The sequence below is a fragment of the Calonectris borealis genome, chromosome 1 (assembly GCF_964195595.1).
Source record: "Calonectris borealis chromosome 1, bCalBor7.hap1.2, whole genome shotgun sequence".
Lineage (NCBI taxonomy): Eukaryota > Metazoa > Chordata > Aves > Procellariiformes > Procellariidae > Calonectris > Calonectris borealis.
This window is the reverse complement of record NC_134312.1, coordinates 202,177,365-202,197,415: the sequence shown is the minus strand read 5'-3', so window position 1 is coordinate 202,197,415 and position 20,051 is coordinate 202,177,365. Positions and strand designations below refer to the sequence as shown.

The 20,051-nt window shown below is 39.4% G+C and overlaps 1 protein-coding gene across 2 annotated transcripts in view; it reads left to right on the top strand.

The window, feature by feature from the left end:
* Window positions 1–20,051, top strand: part of DDX10 (DEAD-box helicase 10) — a 213,525-nt gene that overhangs the window by 173,813 nt on the left and 19,661 nt on the right. Inside the window, exon 17 of one of the 2 annotated variants that reach the window (XM_075140026.1) lies at window positions 9,693–9,851. The exons of the other annotated variant lie outside the window; for it this stretch is intronic. Coding sequence (XP_074996127.1) covers window positions 9,693–9,710 — 18 coding nt within the window. The 3' untranslated portion in view covers window positions 9,711–9,851. Of the gene's footprint in view, window positions 1–9,692; window positions 9,852–20,051 lie in introns of those variants that run through there. 2 annotated transcript variants of the gene reach the window in all.

Sequence of the window (20,051 nt, the reverse complement as noted above, 5' to 3'; positions counted from 1 at the left end):
TGACTCATGTAGCTACCTCTTGGGTGAGACACAGTGGACTTTCTAGGAGGAAAACTTGTACCCAACACCATCTGAGCAGTGAATTGACTAGGCTACATGGTGGCTGACTAAGAATTAAGATTTTTTTAAGATGAAGTAAAATATCTTTCTGTTTGAAATTTTTTTTTTTTTTTGAGTCGTAAATCACAGGCCATTTAATAGGGAACACTTAGAGTGCAGGTACAAACATCTGAACAACTAAAGAGGGTGTCATGGTTTAACCCGGCAGGCAGCCAAACACCATGCAGCTGCTCGCCCCCCCCCCCCCCCCCCCCCCCAGTGGGACGGGGAGAGAATCGGAAATGTAAGAGTGAGAAAACTCGTGGGTTGAGATAAAGACAGTTTAATAGAACAGAAAAGGGAAAATAATAATAATAATAAATAATGATAGAATATACAAAATGAGTGATGCACAATGCAATTGCTCACCACCCGCGCTGACTGATAACCAAGTAGTAATCGGTACTTCCTGGAACACGGCTCCTATTCATATACTGAGCATGATGTCACATGGTATGGAATACCCCGTTGGCCAGTTGGGTCAGCTGTCCCGGCTATGTTCCCTCACAGCTTCTTGTGCACCTGGCAGAGCATGGGAAGCTGAAAAATCTTTGAGTAGTGTAAGCACTACTTAGCTACAACTGAAAACATCAGTGTGTTATCAACATTATTCTCATAATAAATCCAAAACACAGCACTATACCAGCTACTAGGAAGAAAATTAACTATCCCAGTCAAAACCAGGACAGGGGGCAAGTCTCGTATATCCAGTGTGCTTTCAAAAAAAAATGGTTGGAAGCACAGCCTATCTCAGATATTCCTGATGAGTTCAGTAATTTGAATTTATAGTTTCCTTCTCATCTCACAGTAAGGAGACCGAAAGGAAGAAAGTGACTTTGTGATTTTTTGTAAATTCAACACATTTGCAAGTAGCCCATCATTTGTCAGATTGTACCCTGACTTCTAGGAAAGTAGCTGTCGGTTTAATCTGGCAGGCAGCCAAATATCACACAGCCGCTCGCTCACTCCCCCCACCCCTCCAGTGGGACGGGGAGAGAATCGGAAGGGTAGGAGTGAGAAAAACTCGTGGGTTGAGATAAAGACAGTTTAATAGAACAGAAGAGGGAAAATAATAATAATAATGATAGAATATACAAAATGAGTGATGCACAATGCAATTGCTCACCACCCGCGCTGACCGATAACCAAGTAGTGATTGGTACTTCCTGGATCACGCCTACCGTTCATATACTGAGCATGACGTCACATGGTGTGGAATACCCCATTGGCCAGCTGGGCTGGCTGTCCTGATTATGTTCCCTCCCATCTTGTGTACCTAGCTCAGTCAGTAGGCACGGGAGCTGTCCTTGGACTAGGAGGGCACTTAGCAACAACTGAAAACATCAGTGTGTTATCAACATTCTCCTCATACTAAATCCAAAACACAGCACTAGGAAGAAATTTAACCCTATCCCAGCCGAAACTAGGACAGTAGCTAATTGTTTTCTTTAAACAAGTCAGTGTAAATATTGTTGGCATTAAAGTGGCACCTTTATTTTATGGAACTGGCCTATTTGTTTAGGAAAACAAGTGCTAAACTTGAACAGCTTGTGACAAAATTTGTTTGATCCTAAAGATGCCTGCTAGTATTTTTTAAGTAAGTGTGAATAACTGCATATTCTACTAATTAACATTTATAATTAGGATTTATTTTAAAAGCCTATACCTATTCAGGTAATTAGCTAAGAACAATTGAGCCTAGTCTTCTTTTGAGCATCATCTAAACTAGGAGTAAAGGTAGGGCACTATAGATAACAATTTTTAAAAATTTTACAGGCAAAACAACTCTACTTCAATAGGCACAGAGCAAACAGTTAAATTCTAGGCTTCTCTGTGAGCTGTAGCCTGGTCAGTGTGATGCATGCTAAAATACAGGTGCTTTATCTTAACTAGATTTTAGAAGTTTAGATTGGAAATTTGATCAGCTATGTGTAATATCTGATTGTTGCTATGCCCATTTTAGCACTTAAAAATATCTTTGAGATCCTGAAATGCTGTAAGAAACTACTGTTGGAACAAGCTAACAGATTGGGATGTATGCAATCAGGATTAGCTGCATCTAGGAGAACATGGGCACATGACCATCATATTTTGGAACACATGACTGCGTTTTATGCTTTCACTTAAAGCAAATACACCTGTTTCCTCTGAGCCAATCCTAACTGGAAATTGGCTGCTTTCTGCTCATAACTTATCTTGTGAATGTTGATTACTGATGGAGACATGTCAGTTCATTTAATTAAGAATATGTTGGTACATATTGAACTAATCTTCTGACGTAAAATTGCTGCTGACCGTCTCCATAGGAGTGCTAGGCTGTGCAGTAGTGTGAAGAAAGCTCACCTATTGACTGAAGGTAACTGAAGTAGTTGCATATTTTTCTGCATTGGACCGTAGGGGATCCCATCTTACTGTGGTTCTGGGCAGGTTCAAATAGGGTAAATCATTCTATGAAAAGATAATTTGTTTGTTGAAAATGATGTTTACCTCTGGTTGGAAGTACTCCTGGAGAAATAAACATGCCTGATTTAAATTAGAGGGATAATAAACTTAGTTTTGTTTCTTATGTGTGAATTCATTGACATAATCAGTCTTTCAGCCCTTCCAGTGTAGTCTACTGGATTTTCTTTTGTATACATGCATTAAATATTATAAATTCCTGACTATAGGAAAACATCTAATTGGTATAGCTATGCAAATGTTCTCTAAATACCTGATATATGACAGAGTAATTCACTGCTCTTATCAACAGACTAAACAGAAATGAGTTGAAATGAAAAGAATAATAGAACAGATAATTAAAAGCAAAAAAGAAATCTTGAAAATGTCATATACCAACATGCATTGTTTTTGTTAAATGGACAAGCAAATTAGTAACAATAATTTTGGAGAGGTTAGCGAAACATTCGTTGAACTACAAAAGCATGAAAGGGCTCAGTATACGTGCAGCTCACTTTTTGTTAGCCAGTTCTTTAAATTGTGGAAAATTCATCTGGTCAGTGTGCAAAGGAGGAGGGAACATCAGGCTTCCGAATGGCATCTGTGAGCAACTAGTATGCTGTTCATAGGCCATGATTTTTGAAACAGTGTGAACCTCATTTGACCCTCTCTCTCCAATGCTTGATATTATTCATAGCAATCCCAGCCTGTGTGTGTGTACCTGCATTGAGCAATTCCTGTTTAATCCTTTGTCGGTAAACGTGAGAAAAATAATGAGCGTTAGGTCTCTCTCAAAAATGGGTATTCTTCAGTATGAATTTGTCCTGGTTTTGGCTGGGATAGAGTTAATTTTCTTCATAGAAGCTAGTATGTCGTGGTTTAACCCCAGCCAGCAACTAAGCCCCACGCAGCCGCTCGCTCACTTCCCCCCTGGTGGGATGGGGGAGAGAATCGGAAGAGTAAAAGTGAGAAAACTCGTGGGTTGAGATAAAGACAGTTTAATAGGGAAAGCAAAAGCCGCGCACGCAAGCAAAGCAAAACAAGGAATTCATTCACTGCTTCCCATCGGCAGGCAGGTGTTCAGCCATCTCCAGGAAAGCAGGGCTCCATCACACGTGACGGTGACTTGGGAAGACAAACGCCACCACTCCGAACATTCCCCTCTCCTTCTTATTCCCCAGCTTTATATACCAAGCATGACGTCATATGGTATGGAATACCCCGTTGGCCAGCTGGGCCAGCTGTCCCGGCTATGCTCCCTCCCAGCCCCTGAAGAGTCCTTGACTAGCAGGGTACTTAGCAACAACTGAAAACATCAGTGTGTTATCAACATTCTTGTCATACTAAATCCAAAACACAGCACTATACCAGCTACTGGAAAGAAAATTAACTCTATCCTAGCCGAAACCAGGACAACCTATTAAACTGTCTTTATCTCAACACATGATTTTTCTCACTTTTACTCTTCCGATTCTCTCCCTCATCTCATTGTGGGGGGAGTGAGCAAGCGGCTCTGTGGTGTTTAGCTGCCTGCCAGGTTAAACCGCAACAGAATTGTGTTGTAAATATATGTATATATTTTTAAATCACAATATCAATAAGGTACAGAGAGTTGAACATTCACACAGGATAACACTATTGCTGCACTCAAATCACCATTCAGTTGAAAAAAAAAGTCAGCATCCTCTCGGTGTTGGAAAGATTCCAGAATTAACTGTTCTCAACTACATTTTGTACAAATGTGCCATGATGACTCTTATTTTTTCCTCTAAAATGCCAGTTTTACCCATCTGGAGAATTACTCTGTTCAGGCCATTCATTTAACTCTTTTACACTTCTTGAAGAAACCAGAGATTTAAGGCTGATCTGCTGAAACCTGTTCAGACTTACTACAGCATATGCAATACATTGGTTCTTGCTATTCTACCTATATTGGAAAGAAGATAAAATTAATAAATAATGTACCTGCAAGTGGAGCACTTTGGAAAATCTCCATTTCAGTTTTGTCTTTATTCCGCCTCAGCTTAATGAGCCACATTTGTTCAAATTCAGAGATGTCAGTGAAACAGCAGCAAGAACATTTTGGCACAGTGGTTCTTGTATGTCTTGCAGTCAGCGGCTCTATTTAGCATGCAGGAGGTTTATTGTTCACTTCTCATTCTTTCCAAACGCTATGGAATATAATTTGGTGCATCTTCATTTCCAAATAAGTGTTCTTTAACAAAATGAAAGTGACTGTAGTGTGTATTATGCAAGCCATATCAAAAGCAGTGAGTAGATTGAAAAGGTGAGGAGAAATAAGAAAATAAAGTTAAGACCAAATTTGACAAACTGGTTGTCCAAAATTATCTCCAGGAAAATTCTAGATTGAAATTCTAGGTATTTCACATTTACAAAATGAAATTAATTGATCTTGAAAATGCAGTACGCTGCATGCCTGCGATAAAATGAATTTAACCACATTTTAGCAGTGAAGCACAAACAGCAAAGTTAGAACCAAAATAGCTTTCCAATATTTGAATTTCTTCTTATGCTAATTATTTGATGGTAGTTCTCAGTTTATCCACACACATCTTTAAAACATTTTACCTTCTCTTATTTGTGCTGTTTACGTATATGCAGCATTTCATCAGCATGTGCACACAATGTTTGTTATAGGAATGATGTAGTCAAGAAATACTACGAAAAGACTTATCTTCCAGGTTATTTTCTGCACAAAATCTTGACTTCTTGGAAACTTGTAATAAGCGCTGTATATTTTGTTTGCCTGTGACTGTCATCTGTTGCAAGATGCTTGTTTTGCACAACTCAATGCACACAAAAAGTGTTGGAAATTCTTTGTACCAGTACATGGCCATGCCCAACCTCTGGCTATTTACCAGTCTGAAAAGCAAGAGGAAATATACATGTAAAATCAGAATTTTCTGGTAGTACAGATTACTTCAGAGATTACAAAAAGGCAGTTTAAAGCACAATTTGTGCTGAATTAGTACTGAAACATTAGCAGGTGCTGCATTCTAGCTGTCCGATCTTCAGGAAATGGAGTGAAGTTGCTCAGCTAAATCAGAAGGTGCTCAGATAAATCAGAAGTTGTTAGTTTCTTCTCTTGGATACTAAGTAGGTTTCTCTCCAGAAGGAAAATAGCTTTCTGGTCTTTTAATAAAGCCATTTTTCCAAGAGAGAGTTACTTTCAGCTTCTACTTAATACTGGTTAGCCAGTAAATCTATGTTTGTGCATTTGATTGGTATCAAAGAGGAAGTGATGTAGAATTTGTAAATATAAACATGCTGATTCTAAGGAATTTCGATTTGGACTGTTCTGAAAAGACATTTATCCAGGTCAAAAGGTGAATTCTATAGCACTAGGCTCTATTAATAAAAACTGTTTCTTGGCAAATGTAGAAAGAGTAACCTTTGAAGAAAAGCATTGTAATGACAAAAAAAACCCCAAACCAACCACAAAACCACCCCTCTTTTGTGTCACGGTGTCAGCATAACATTCTCATAGGTTTCCTGAAGCTCAAAATAGCAATTCCTTTAAGCTGGGCTTCCCTTCTTGTTTTGGTAATTTGATGTGCTAGTTATTCTAGTTTCATTTCTTGCCTGAGAATCATTTGAAAACTGTTCATTTTGCGAGTGGGATATTTAGAGGGACAACACTTGATAAATTTGCTGCTGTTTTTTGTTGGGTGAGCGGTCCTTCATGCTCACGAGGCTGAGATCCTAGATTTAACAGGCATTGCCAGCTTTTCCTGTCTGGCAAAGATACAAGCACTTCTAATGAGTGACTGTGTGCAAGTTGACACAGTGTGTAATGCTCAGAACTGCATGCTTATAGTCCATGTGGTATTCTTGGGTTAAGTGATAGGACTCCATAGCTACAAGGTGGATTGCTTGTCAGAGAAAATGCAGTGGGGAAGACCTGGGAACACGAGTGGGATTAGCCTGCTGAGAGAGTTTCTCCTGCCTGCGACTGGAGGGGAACCACCTTTCTCTTGGCAGTTTCTGCCTTCACAGTAGAAGTGGCTGAGATGAACCTGAACCAGCTGTGAATTACACCACAACCCATGGCACAATCCAGAATCAAGGTCGTGTGGCTTCCATATGCAGGGCAGTAAACTGATAGCTCACAGGTCTGCTGCCATGCAGTTCTGCTGTCTCTGCTCTGGGAGACACAGCTTCCGAGAGAGAGGAGATATTTAGGGCATTTAGGACTTCAACCTTCTGAGCTTCATCTAGGTGCATCTTTGTGTTTCTTATTTGTGATGATAGGGAGTTGCGGAGATTCTTTAAATATGATGTATCACATGGAGAAATACAGAGAGAGTGAGACCTCATCTCCTTAGAGGTGAGAGATCCTCAGTACCAAAGGACAGGAATTGTGGAATCCGAGGGTTAATCTGATGCATCAGAGATGTCCAAGAATCTCTTTGGTTTTATTTTTTGATAATTTACTTCCTGACAAAAAAGTAATCCATGCCCTGTATCATCCAACAATCTCATTTATCAGGAAGTAGTATTTGGGGTGCTGAAACGGATTGCCAGTGAGGTGGCTGAAGCCCTCAAAGAGGTAGATTACGTTCAGTGGTGATGCCTCTTCATCACAACTGTGGAGAGGAGTTATGGAACAGTGACTTGAATTATGAAGTCCCTTTAAGAAAAGGCATTTACAAATAACTTTTTTATCTTTTTATAGTTATGCATAATGTGTAAAATATGATTCTGTGCCTATTTAATAAAAATAGACTTAATACAAAAAGCAAGTTTAAAACTCATAACTGGAGATGTCAGAATGCTGATCACAGGTCTGGATGTACCTCTTTCTAAATTTAGTCATATATTCTGAATTTCGTGATGGATATTATGTACTCAGTGCTTTGGGAAGTCATGCATAATGTAACAAGGATTTTCACTTAGCAGTACCTCTAGCAAATGTTCTCTGCGCTAATATTGTATGCCAAGCAGAATGTGATATAACAAATGATTTATTTATTTTCAATAGGTCAGTAAATTTTATCCTCAAAATCTTGTGAAATTGCAAGAACTTAAAAAGGAAGCGTAACACATTTAAGTTATATGCGTGAGGAGATAGGTTTGTGGATGGAATCAAATCACAACTCAATTTTATAATCAGGCAGCTCTACTGCGGCAGAAATCATTTTAGTTACTTCATAAAGCTGAAATCCTAAACTTGTCTGTTGTGAAGAATAGTAGTCCTGAAGAAGGCAAAAATACTATTTTCAAGATAAAATATTCCCCATGCAAAGATCATAGAATCATAGAATCATAGAATCATTAAGGTTGGAAAAGACCTCTAAGATCATCGTGTCCAACGTCAACCCAACACCACCATGCCCACTACACCATGTCCCTAAGTGCCTCATCTACACGTCTTTTAAATACTTCCAGGGATGGTGACTCAACCACCTCCCTGGGCAGCCTGTTCCAAGGCCTGACCACTCTTTCAGTAAAGAAATTTCTCCTGATGTCCAGTCTAAACCTCCCCTGGCGCAACTTGAGGACATTTCCTCCCGTCCTATCGCTAGTTACTTGGCAGAAGAGACCAACACCCACCTCACTACAACCTCCTTCCAGGTAGTTGTAGAGCGCGATGAGGTCTCCCCTCAGCCTTCTCTTCTCCAGACTAAACAACCCCAGTTCCCTCAGCCGTTCCTTATAAGACTTGTTCTCCAGGCCCTTCACCAGCTTCGTTGCCCTTCTCTGGACACGCTCCAGCACCTCCATGTCCTTCCTGTAGTGGGGGCCCCAAAACTGAACACAGTATTTGAGGTGCGGCCTCACCAGTGCCGAGTACAGGGGCACGATCACCTCCCTGCTCCTGCTGGCCACACTATTTCTGATACAGGCCAGGATGCCATTGGCCTTCTTGGCCACCTGGGCACACTGCCGGCTCATGTTCAGCCGGCTGTCAACCAGCACCCCCAGGTCCTTTTCCTCTGGGCAGCTTTCCAGCCACTCTTCCCCAAGCCTGTAGCGTTGCATGGGGTTGTTGTGGCCGAAGTGCAGGACCCGGCACTTGGCCTTATTGAACCTCATACAGTTGGCCTCAGCCCATGGATCCAGCCTGTCCAGGTCCCTCTGCAGAGCCTTCCTACCCTCGAGCAGATCAACACTCCCGCCCAACTTGGTGTCGTCTGCACTGATATGTGACTTATGTAAAGAGGACCAGGCACTTAGGGTCCGCCATTTCTCAGATGGAGAAATACTGCTATGGCTCTAAAATGATGATAATGTTTAACATTGTTTCAAAGTCACAGTTCTTTTTTTTTTCTTGTGTTTGTCTTTGTTCAACATAACAGATGAAAAAGGTTTCTAAGAAAAAGAAAAAAAAGGATTGGTTTTCATCTATCATTTTAAGTATTAGGTCAAGAATTGAAGAATTATGTAAATCTAAATCATTGCATGACAGCTAGTGGAGAAAGTAGCAATTGAATATAATTTTTATGTATAGGGTATGTTATGGTTGCTGGTTTTGGATTTTTGTCGAAATCAAAATGGTAAACACTAATGGCTGCTAATTGATCCTTTACGTGGCTTTGTAGCTTCTCAGACCCAAATAAATCTTGAGGAGGGGTTTCTAGGAGGTACTAATGTGGCCACAGGAGAGCCTGTATGTCCCTTCAGCAGTTTAGGAAAGATTTTTACACATTTATTTCTGCCAGTGATAAAACACTTATATCAGTCTGAGTTTGGTTGGGTTGGTTTGTCTGTTTGTTTTTCTGAAGAAGTGGTGATTTGCGTTAAAAACAGAAATTAAGGGTTGAAGTGTCATCCTACAGTCTGATGCATTGAGTGGATTACTGTTGGAATCCCGTAGGGACCTCAGAGATGCAGTAAAGGGCGTGTGTGCTTCTTCAGCAGCTCGCCGGGGGTGCGTAGCTTAGCGCCCTGAGGCTGTGCCTGTGCGTTGGGTGTTGCAGTGGTGGGATTAGCCAAGACCAGCAGAACCTCGTGGTAGCCTGGATCCTAGGGCTGCTCGCAGTTTTCAGAGTCGAGTGTGTGGCACAGAAACCAAACTCCCTGTGAAGGTTTTGTTAACGATATAACTGTATGGTTTGAATTTGTTCAATATGAAAACAAATTATGTGGAGCTTCCTCCATTATTTGTTTTGTGTATTTTATGCTGTGTCAAGGCTCTCAGCGCTCCATGAAGACTGGAGGGGGTGGACAGTGCCACCTCGAGCCGGAGAGCTCAGCTAAAGCGGGTGGCTGACACGGACCTCTGACGACCCCCTGGCATGGGGCACTGCTCGGCAGCAGTTCTCCTCTCCCACACTCTGCTGGCACGCTTTCCTTCTCTCTCCTCCTCCAGTTGCTACGTTTCTCCTCGTACATGAGAACATGAGCACTTGTTGGACTGATCAGTCAGTCTATCTTTGTCTGCTGGTTGGAAGCCAAACCAGCTGGGAAATGTGTTTGTTTTCTTAACTGGTGATCCATTCGGAAAGTAGGCTTGCAGAGTCTTTTTGTCCTTGAGCAGGACAAGCAACAGCTCTGCATCTCAGTTTTCAGCAGGCCAAAAATGTATTCTTCAGACCTGTATCCAGGCTGGTGGGCTTGTACGTTAGTTGATGTGATCTAGAGGAGAGAAATTAAGGAAATAGGTCAAATACTTGAAAAGTAAATGAGCAATCTGTTCTCAGACTGGTGCAAAAAGTAGCAGGTTTCTAACAGGGAGATTCAGTATAGACTCTAGAAATACATTCCAATGGTGAGATTATCTAAATACTGGAATAAGTTTGTGAGGAGACTGTGGGATCCTCATTACCAAAGGCTTCAAAACCAAAGGTAGGAATGATGGAATTGTACCTTATTCACAGGGGAGGGGGATGGAATCGGTGGCCACCAGCCCTGTTTTTCTGGAAGTGTTTATGTTTTCTGTTGACACAGCTGCACTGCAGCGCGTTAGAGAGGCTTCTGTGTCAGGATTGGAGATGTCCCAGCTAGAAAGGTGAGAGACACAGTTTTTGGATTTTTGCAACATGGCTATTCACTGGGTTTTTCCTCTGTTAGAGACCACTTAACAGTATTTGTCTGTGGGTACACTGAAATCATCAGTGTAGTGAGATTAACCAGTCATCCAGTTGCCGTCAGTCTCAAGAAGTTACTGTTACAGCAGTTCAGCTAGTTCATGTCTTTGAGCTTTTTACGGGAAATCTGAAATCTGGAATTAATTAATTTCATTAATTTAAAACAAGTAAAGATTCTGGAGAATCATGATATAACGCAGAGTTAAAGCCTAAACTTTACAGAATAACACTGTATGAACTCATGAATATTACATAGTGTCAGGCTTATGTTTTATTTGGTGTGTTTATTTTTCTTTGTAGTGAAGATAGTGCTTTTCATCAATGTGACCTATAGAGAAAGCGTGTCATGGAGCTGTACTAAATTCTGTTGCTGGTGGAGGTCTATTAGGGTAATAAAAGCCTTACGCCTTTATATCGGGTGTGGCCAATGAATTAATGAGAACTGGCAATATGTCTACACTCAGGCCAGTAGATCCTGTTTTCAGTTTGCTACTTCTGTTTCCAGTATTTACTAATGTATGGCAAATCATAATTGCAAGCAGATTGTATAACGCCAAAAAGTCAGTAGAGCAAATGAGTTGTTTGCACTGGAGTTCATAATGAGCAGTAAAGTTAGGCTAAAATTACTTTTCCTGACAGCTTTCTAAGCATGCTGTGATTTATTTTTAAATCAATGAGATTAACATTTATCCCTCTTGTTCTCCCTTTCCTTGACATTTTGTATGCATGTTGCAAGTATTTGGGGGAAGGGGGGTGGGAACCATCTTATAATTATTAAGAACATGGCAGCTAAAAATCAACAGCTTAGTAAAAAGCCCAAACCAGTTATTTAAATACATATTTTAATTTGTTAGATACATTCTTTTATTTTTGAGAACTTAAAAATGGTAGGTAAAATGAAGGTATTAAGGAATGATCTATGAAAAAAGTTACTAGAATAACCTAAAAATGAACAGTTCAAGAAATAAAGTTGCTGATAAAGTTTCAGATAGTGATGTGATTTAGAGAACAATCATTAACTGGGAAAATTAACTGTGTTTCCATAACAAGTTGTATCCTTTCCTGGTTCTGAAATAATATCTTCTTCATTTAGATATATTTATAAGTTCAATTCAGTGTGCAGTTAAAGGTTGGAAAACATATTAGAATTTGAGGAACTGGATTTGTTTGTTTATTCTTACTGTCCTCTTTCAGTCTGTGAATATAAACTAGGTTTGAGGCTGTTAGCCATTCCAAAATCTCATAAGATAGGATGCTCAGTAGTAGTAAATTTTGTTAGAAACAGAGAACGTATACCTTCATAAATGTTAAATTTACAATACAGCACCTGCTTGGATGAAATCAATTTTTCTTCCGTGTATCTGCTGTATTTAAGATGGTTCTACTTAAATTATTAATTAATAACTTTCAAATAACATACGTAGAAAATAATTAAAATTCTGGCTGAATTCTGTTTCAATTTCAGATGGAATAAGAGTCAACTTGACACTAACCATGATTAAAAAATGCATAGTAATCACTTGGCAAATAAGTGGTGGCTCTTTTATCATTTGCTAACATCATTACGGAAACGGAAAATGAAAAAGGAAAAATTGGGACTTTAAATAGTTAGCATAAAATAGTACCAAATTTTGTGTAAAGTCCAGTGTAAAGCAACCATGCTCCAGAATACTGAAATAAAAACAAAAGTAGCAGTGGTTACTTGTGTAAACCACTGTGTGAATTAAAAGTTTGCTGATTTTAATCAGCATTATAATTAGTGATTTAAAGCCCTGATTTAAACTGATCCACCCTGACTTTCCTATCTCTGATTCCTCGAGAAACAAATGTAAAATAGCATTGTTTTGGTACAGTATGAAAAGTTCAAGTTTGTACCTGCCTGTGCGATGTTAATAACATTATGTCCAGCCATACCGAAGTTTGATCGTTCAGACGGTTTTACCAAAATGTAATTTTCTGGGAGTCCAATAGAGCCATGTTTCACAAAAGCTGTTCCCACAAGAGCTAAATGCCAAGGTAATCAATCATACAGTGTACTCTATCCTGTTGTTATGGATATAATACATTATTTATGCAGTATAAAGATTTTTCAGATGTTGTTGAAATGAACAGGCAAGTGAATGAACTGTAAGGTATAATATGTCCTTAGCTGAAAATTGCAATTTCCCGGGTTAAAATTTGTAAAGATGCCTTCAATGCTTACAGCATGTTTGAGACTGATTTGCTGCAAGTATGGACTTTCGAGGAGTAGCAAGAAGTCAGTTAGAAATCTATAATATGCTAATTACATATATACAGATGAGTGCCACATCTTCTACTCTTAGTATTTGTATACCACTTGTATTTCAATTACTAAAACCAAAAGTTTTTACTCAGTCACCGGAAATAGCGTAAAACATTTTTGCAGCAGTACAAAACCCAAAGACAGGTAGTCCTACAGAGGTAGTGCAGTGTGGGTTCCTCAGTGAACCATTGCATATGATCATCACTGATACATTTAATGAATATAATTAGGCACAGGCTTAGGCTTTTGATGGAAAGTTGTTTCAATTTTCCCCTCACTGCATTGTTTCAAACATTTTGTTCTTGTGCTGAGAATGAGATGATAGTCTTCTTCACCAGATTCATTTAATAAACTGCGATATTTGTACGAGAAGCCCTAAAAGCCCCTGATAGAAAACAGTATAGTAGTGGAAAAAAAATTGCTTCCATAAATGGCCACATACTGAAATGAGGGCGACCTTCTTCCCTTCTCCCTGTCAGTTCTGGCAGTTCTTTCTAGTTGGCTAGCAGGAAAATCTGCAGTCTTACCTGCAGAGTAGTTTTCAAACTGTGATCTTGTTACACTCCTTGGCTGAAGAGACCTGCAGCTCAGGGACTTTCAGGGGTACAGGCACAGCACTGCTGTACTTACTATCCCTTGATAGATTTTTACTGCTGTTACCTACCTACCTACTTTTTGAGCCCATGTAAACTCTTAACATCTTCTGTATTCTTTGGCAAAACATTCATGGCTTTGCCACTAGAAGTGCCTTCAGGTGTTTAGCCACATGTTCCCTAGTTCTGTTTGCTGTTGTTGATTTAATTCCTCTATACCTGCTGCTAGCTCTTCTCCCTCTTTACCGTTTTTCTACCTTCTTCTCAATCAGCTCCAGTGCTGTTCTCCTGCCTTCTTACTCTTCCCCTTTCCTTCGCTTTCCCATTTTTTAAATAGCTTCAGTCAGCTCTTCTCTCCATCATGGTTCCCTTTGGTATCACTCTGTCACCTCCATAGATCCATAGATCTTGTCTTGATAGTCTTCCTCTCTTTGGTCCTCTCACCTTTGACTTACGGTTCTTCCTCGTTCATCTTTGATTCCCACTTCCACACTGGCCTTTCGTACTTTTCAAGCTGCCGTATTTCTTCATGCCCTTCTATTTATTTGCACATGCAGACATGTTTCAGGTCTACTCAATAAACATCATCCATCCTGTTCTTCAGCAACTGCTCTCTGATTGCCCTCTTACACAGCTCCTCTTCTCTGAGAGCCCTGACATTAATCAGCCTTCCTTTCACTTGTTGGTTGTTCACTTGGCCTTTCCATATCTGCTCCAATTTTTAGGGGGTTTGCAGACGTGACCACCCTCTGTTGTGGTGTCTGACTTCTCTAGTAGTTCCTCCTTCATAATTCCAGGAATCTCACAGTCTTCAGTCTGCTTCTATGACAATGTTTTGTACAGCTTTGCCTTTTGCTTTTTTCCTCTTCCTATCTGTGGAGAAATCCTGTCCATGAATACAAATTCGTGTCTGTACTAATGAGTCGTATCTCAGTCTCTCTACTCCAGCTCTACCTTTCTGTCCAAATTAAAATCTTAGCTGACTTTTCATGGATCAGGCAATTCTCAAGAAAAAAGTTCAACCTTCTTTGCTGTCTTCTTTCACGGTCACTGTGACTATCACCACTGTCTCTCACTTGAGCCTATGCCTTACCATTGCCATGGTCATTTTCTGGTGCTTACCTAAATCCTTCTTAATCCTCCTTTTGTCCCTTCATTTTCCACAAATGACAAATTACATATTACATGCTCTGTCTTTCCTGAAGAGGACCCTACTGTAGCTTCTCCCTGTACTAACATTCCCCAGCGCTATTGCACACATAATATTACATTTTATCTTAATTCCCGGAGGAACACTAACTCTCAGCAATTATTCTTAATTTGGGTTTTTTTTGCTTTGAAGTTGCTTTATGTTATTTTAGACATGAAAAATTGTGTTTCTTTCAATTAGTTGGTCTAAAAGATCTTGCCTCATATAAATCTTTCTTGTTCTTCCTACCTGATGTTTCTAATACATGCCTTTCCTATTAGTTCACGTAGATAAAATTATCAAGGGATATTATGATTTTCTGTCTTGACTTCTGCAGTGTCTTCTCCACCCTCCTTTATGAATGCCATTTTGCTCCATTAGTATCTATTCAAAATGCTGCTGCAAAGTTACTTCTCTTCATGTGTCTCCACAGGCCCTTAACTTTCAGCACTTTTCATGGCCTCTCATCTATCAGTTACTATCAAGAGATTAGTTCTCACTGAATATTGCCCGCTTGCTTATTTTTCAGCCACCACCTTGATATTTTTTTGGCCTCAGCTTTTCCTCACACTTAGCAAAAACTGCTGGTGGATGGCTGCCAGTCTACCTCAGACGCTTTTTTGATTTCTTCATCCAGGATCCCCTTTGCAGCAGTGCCTGTGGAAGTAGGAGAAGGCAGGTCTTCTTCTGTGTCATGCCCATTGCTCATAATCTTCCCCAGGCAGCTTGCTTCCTTGTCCTTCATCAGGCTATATTCGGCTGTTCTCTCGTGTCTTCTATCTAACCCTTAGGCTCTTTGGGCCAGGAGTTGTCTTTTGCAAAATTTTGTAAAAAGGGATTCATGGCTTGGGAAGGTGGATTCGGCAACAACAAAAAAATTAATAATAAATGACTCTGCAAGCGTGCATCGTCGGTCAGGCGCTTTCTGATTTACTGGTTACTTGTTTGCATATTTGAACAAATGTGTATCTATTGCTGCTGATAAATAGATCCTGAATGAAGGCAGACAAGGTTTTATTCTCACAGCAAGCAGTTGAGTCTGCTGTGAGCAGCAGTGCTACTTCTGGGTTTCTTCTCCTCACTTCTGTATGCAGAAGCACCAGTAGCAGTTAAAATAACTTCCGCTGCAAGGAATTAATTCGATTCATATTTTTCTCCCTGTAAATGTTCTATTTTTCGTATGTATTTTGTACAAGCTTTTAGAGTACGTGACTTAACCAGTACAGTGAAAACATGAAAGTCCTGTGGTGGGACAAGTGCTTAATGCCAATGTTGCTGTTTCTCGTGTACTGCAAACAAATCAGTTGTTTCAAGAAAAAGAGCAGAACTAACCAGTTTACAGAATTACATGACTTAGGAGATTTCCATTCTGATTATTTCATGTCAGTGCTGCTGTTGATCTGTTCATTCTTGAAAAATACACGTCACGAGGCAAAGGGTGGTCTTTGCTCCCAGTCTCTGCTGTGAGTAGTGGTGGTGGTGGGACACCTCTGCTGTGTCACGGCAGAGGATGAAGTTTCTTCAGGCTCATTCAAAAGTGCCAGAAAGCGATACAGAGAAAATTCCCTTGTGTAGGCACTGTCTCTGTGGACATCTGCCTCTGCTGAGGTTCCCTGGAGAAGACTGATGTGTTGAAATGTTTGAACACGGAGACTACTTTGGAGAATTGCTTTCTGCATTTGAGCTGACAGCCATGACTGCTGTGAACCTAAACGTGGAGAGAAAGGGAGTGTAAAGAGACAGTCCAAGGATATAAGTTTAAAAACAGTGTTCTGCGTTGTGGTTTTCTGGGTTTTTTGAGAGGGCCTTAGACTTTTGGACATGTCTGTTGGCATGTTTAGTTCTCCCAGACGTTTTTACTAATTTTTTTTTGTAAGGCACAGCAAATAAACCCCAATTTTTTTTCCTATACTACTTGCTCACTTGCAAGCAAAATGATACCTAACAACCTATCATTAGAAAGATTTCAAAATAAAAATTGTTTAGACTTTTTTGGTTTGAAGCCTTTGCATTATTAAATGCTTTAAATCAATTTTGTTTCAGACAGAGATTTAGTGTGCGTGGTAGCATCTCTGTCTAGCTGCTGGCATGGCAGGCACGGGAACCTTTATACTTTTCCAGACACGAAGCTAGTACTCTGTTAACTCAAATGCCTGAGACTTTGTTTATGGTACTGAAGATCCTAGGATCTTTTATGGCAAATAAAATAACTGTGTGCTCATGCCCATGTTTCATTACACTGGAACTATTAGCTTGCACTCCTGTGAAATCTGTGTACAAGCAATCTCTAAAATCAAGAATATATGCAGTAGGTTAAACTCTTCTGTTTGTCAGACTTTATTATATTCCAGTGTATATTTTGCTTCCGGTGCTACCTATCTTTTAAGTTGTATTTTCATGTCTGTAACATGAATTATATTTAAGTTAACAGTATAGTAGTTTTATCCTGACATTTCCCACCAAAATTATATTAGTTTGCCCTTTTGTTAAAATCACATTGATAATTGTGGCTAGTAACAACTTGAAAAATCTTGTCTTTACAAAAAGTATTCCACATGCGTCTTATAAGAGCAAATAAAAAAATGAAAAGCATAAGGTCTAGTTGTGAGATGTACCCATTATAATTTAAATGCAGATAAGAGCAAATAGATTAAAAAAACAGTCTTTGAATAGATTTAGAAGTTCTCAGCATTTCATTTTGAGGTAGATGATTTTGTAATTGTGAACTTACCAAATTATATTATCTTTCTCTATATGTATCATTATGTTGCTATTAATTCTGGTATGGACTATAAGAACTTTGTAGAGATCAAGTCTACAGATAAAACATATACTTACTACTATGAAAACGACAGAAGCTTTACTAATATAAAAAAACCAGAAGTGAATGTGTGGAAATTTCTATGATTTTTGTGTTTTCAATCATTCTGAGCTGTGCTTGTGGCAGGAGCCATTTCCAGCACAAATTGCTTTGCTATAGTTACACAGCAAAGATTTGAATGTCAGTCTGTATGCATCAGTGTGTGCTAGTTTGGAACACAGGCTTACCCATTCACTGACCATAAAATGTGGGGCATTTAGGAATGCCAAGAAAGAAAATTAAGTATTTTCGTGTACATTATTTGAGACCACTGGTAAAAGCAAGATTCTGTGGGCTAAACTAGGCTAATTGTATTATTTAAGATGGCAAATTGCTTAAAAAGAAATAAAGAATGACTGGATGAAATTGAACCTTTGTGTGACTGCTAGTGATTGGGAAGGGTGAACGCTTTGAAGATGAAGCTAAGAGTTATCTGTCCCTTCTACTGAAAACCAAGAACGATATTCTATAAATGGTGCGAAAACCAGGAGCTATGGCTAGCTCCTCCCAGAGCCTGAATATCAGTTAGATCATCTCAGTGCAAAGACTATGTCTGTCTGACTAACCTGCAACCTTGATTTCTCCAGTTCTTGGTTATCAGCCTTTCTGGTGAGACCCATGGAACTCGGCCAGTCCTTCTGAAATAGCTGATCCTGTTTGTGTCCACATCACCTCCTTTCTGTGGTGTTCTTTGAACGCATCTGTGTGCTTCAGACCAAGAGAACAGAAAGTCCTGCAACAACGATCTGTTCTCTGCTCTTCCCACATTTTTGTATATCACTTCCTACTTACCCATAAGAAGAAACAAGCCTAGGAGGAGTAGCAAAACCAATTGTGGAATGGATGCGTATGTCACCTATTAGAATTAATGTTCAATGTTGATGCAGATGACAAAGGGTAGACAGCAACAGGAAGAAAGCTTACATGACTTGGTCACAGTTCATGAAGGTTAACCTTAAACACCACGGCACACATCTTAGAAATGTGGTCGAAAGGTGGCCTTTCCCCTCTTAGCTTGCAAGATCCTTCCCTCGGTGGAAGTGATGCTTTCTGTGTTTGGATTTGAAGGCTATTGATGAGCGTTAGATAGTAGGGAGTGTAGTTGTCCAATTTCGGCATGGTTTAGGCATCTCTTTGTATGTCAGATCAGCACTTGGTTTGCTCCACTGTCTCCCAGTCTTCAGTATCGTCTAAGGCTTTGGTCTTGATCTTCAAAGCAACTGTTCGATCAAACACCCCAGCTACATCAAAGGCTGTATTTCTATTTGTGAACTGCCAGAATAGCTGTATTCCTTTGGGGCAATGTAGATGATGAAATATCAGAGCAACCATGCATCAGCTGGGGACACAGTGTTGTGGGTTGGGGGTACAGGCTATGAAAAAATAAAACCTGGGAGGCAATCAGGTGAATTCAAACTAAAATGTTTTACAGGAAATGCTACAAAGCCTCTCTGTTTGTGAATGTTTCCATCATAAATATAATGCAGAAACAACTCCCATTTTTATCTGAAAAATAATTGTTGAAAAGAAGAAAATTAGTAACATTTGGAATGTGGTCAGATCACGAAAGGGATTATGTTTTTAAATATCCTTTTATATGAGCTGTAGTATGCTAAATTTTTAAAAGTTGTACCATAACTTCCTAGCAGTATTTAAAGCTTACCTTTTCTTAGCATTAAAATCACAAACACCAGTTACTGGGAGAGGCTATATTATTAGCAAAAGCTAAAGGGAGCTGAATATTGTGTAAGTATGACTATTGATGGACTCAAATCAAGTCTGATCAACTTCTAAACAAACCTTAAAGGTTTTGTTTTTAGCTGATCAGAAATACTCCCCCACTGTGCTTTATAAAGTACTATGGACAGAATTGATAGGGCCAAAACAATTCTCCCCCTTCAGCCTGGTTGCTAGGAACTGATAAATTGCTTAAAGGGTTGAATATAAAAATTGCAACTCCAGACAATTTAATTTGATTAAAAAAAAAACTATTAAATTAGATATAAATTAAATACCATAATAAATATATATTCTATAAATTAAATCTTGGAAAATACATTTTTTTATGTATGTGCAGGTTTTCGTGGTATCATGGTATGGTTTTCAGTTCTCCCTTTTTATCTCATGGTAATAGATAATTTTCACCTGAGTGCCTAACACCTGGTAGAAATGAGACATCATTCTACTCTTCTGAACATTTGAGTCCTTTAAGTGTCTGTTTTCTTAAAAAGGTACATCAATTTCTTCATTTTAAGCTTCTCTTAGCCTAACATGTTTACCTGAGCTCCACCAGCCATTCAGCCTTCTTTACGAAGAGAGGAAGTTGTCATTACATCTTGTAACAGAGACAACTAGAAGTTGAATTGGACGTATTCTGTCGAGAAACGGGACAAAAGCCCTAGAGGAACCTGCGCTCATCTGATGTGTGTTTCCAAAACGACTACAGTACAGTAGAGGGTGATCGTTGTTGACTTGGTACAGTGTGGAGCGTTGAAGGCAATGAGGTTTCCAAAACCTCCAGCACAGAAATTTTGCT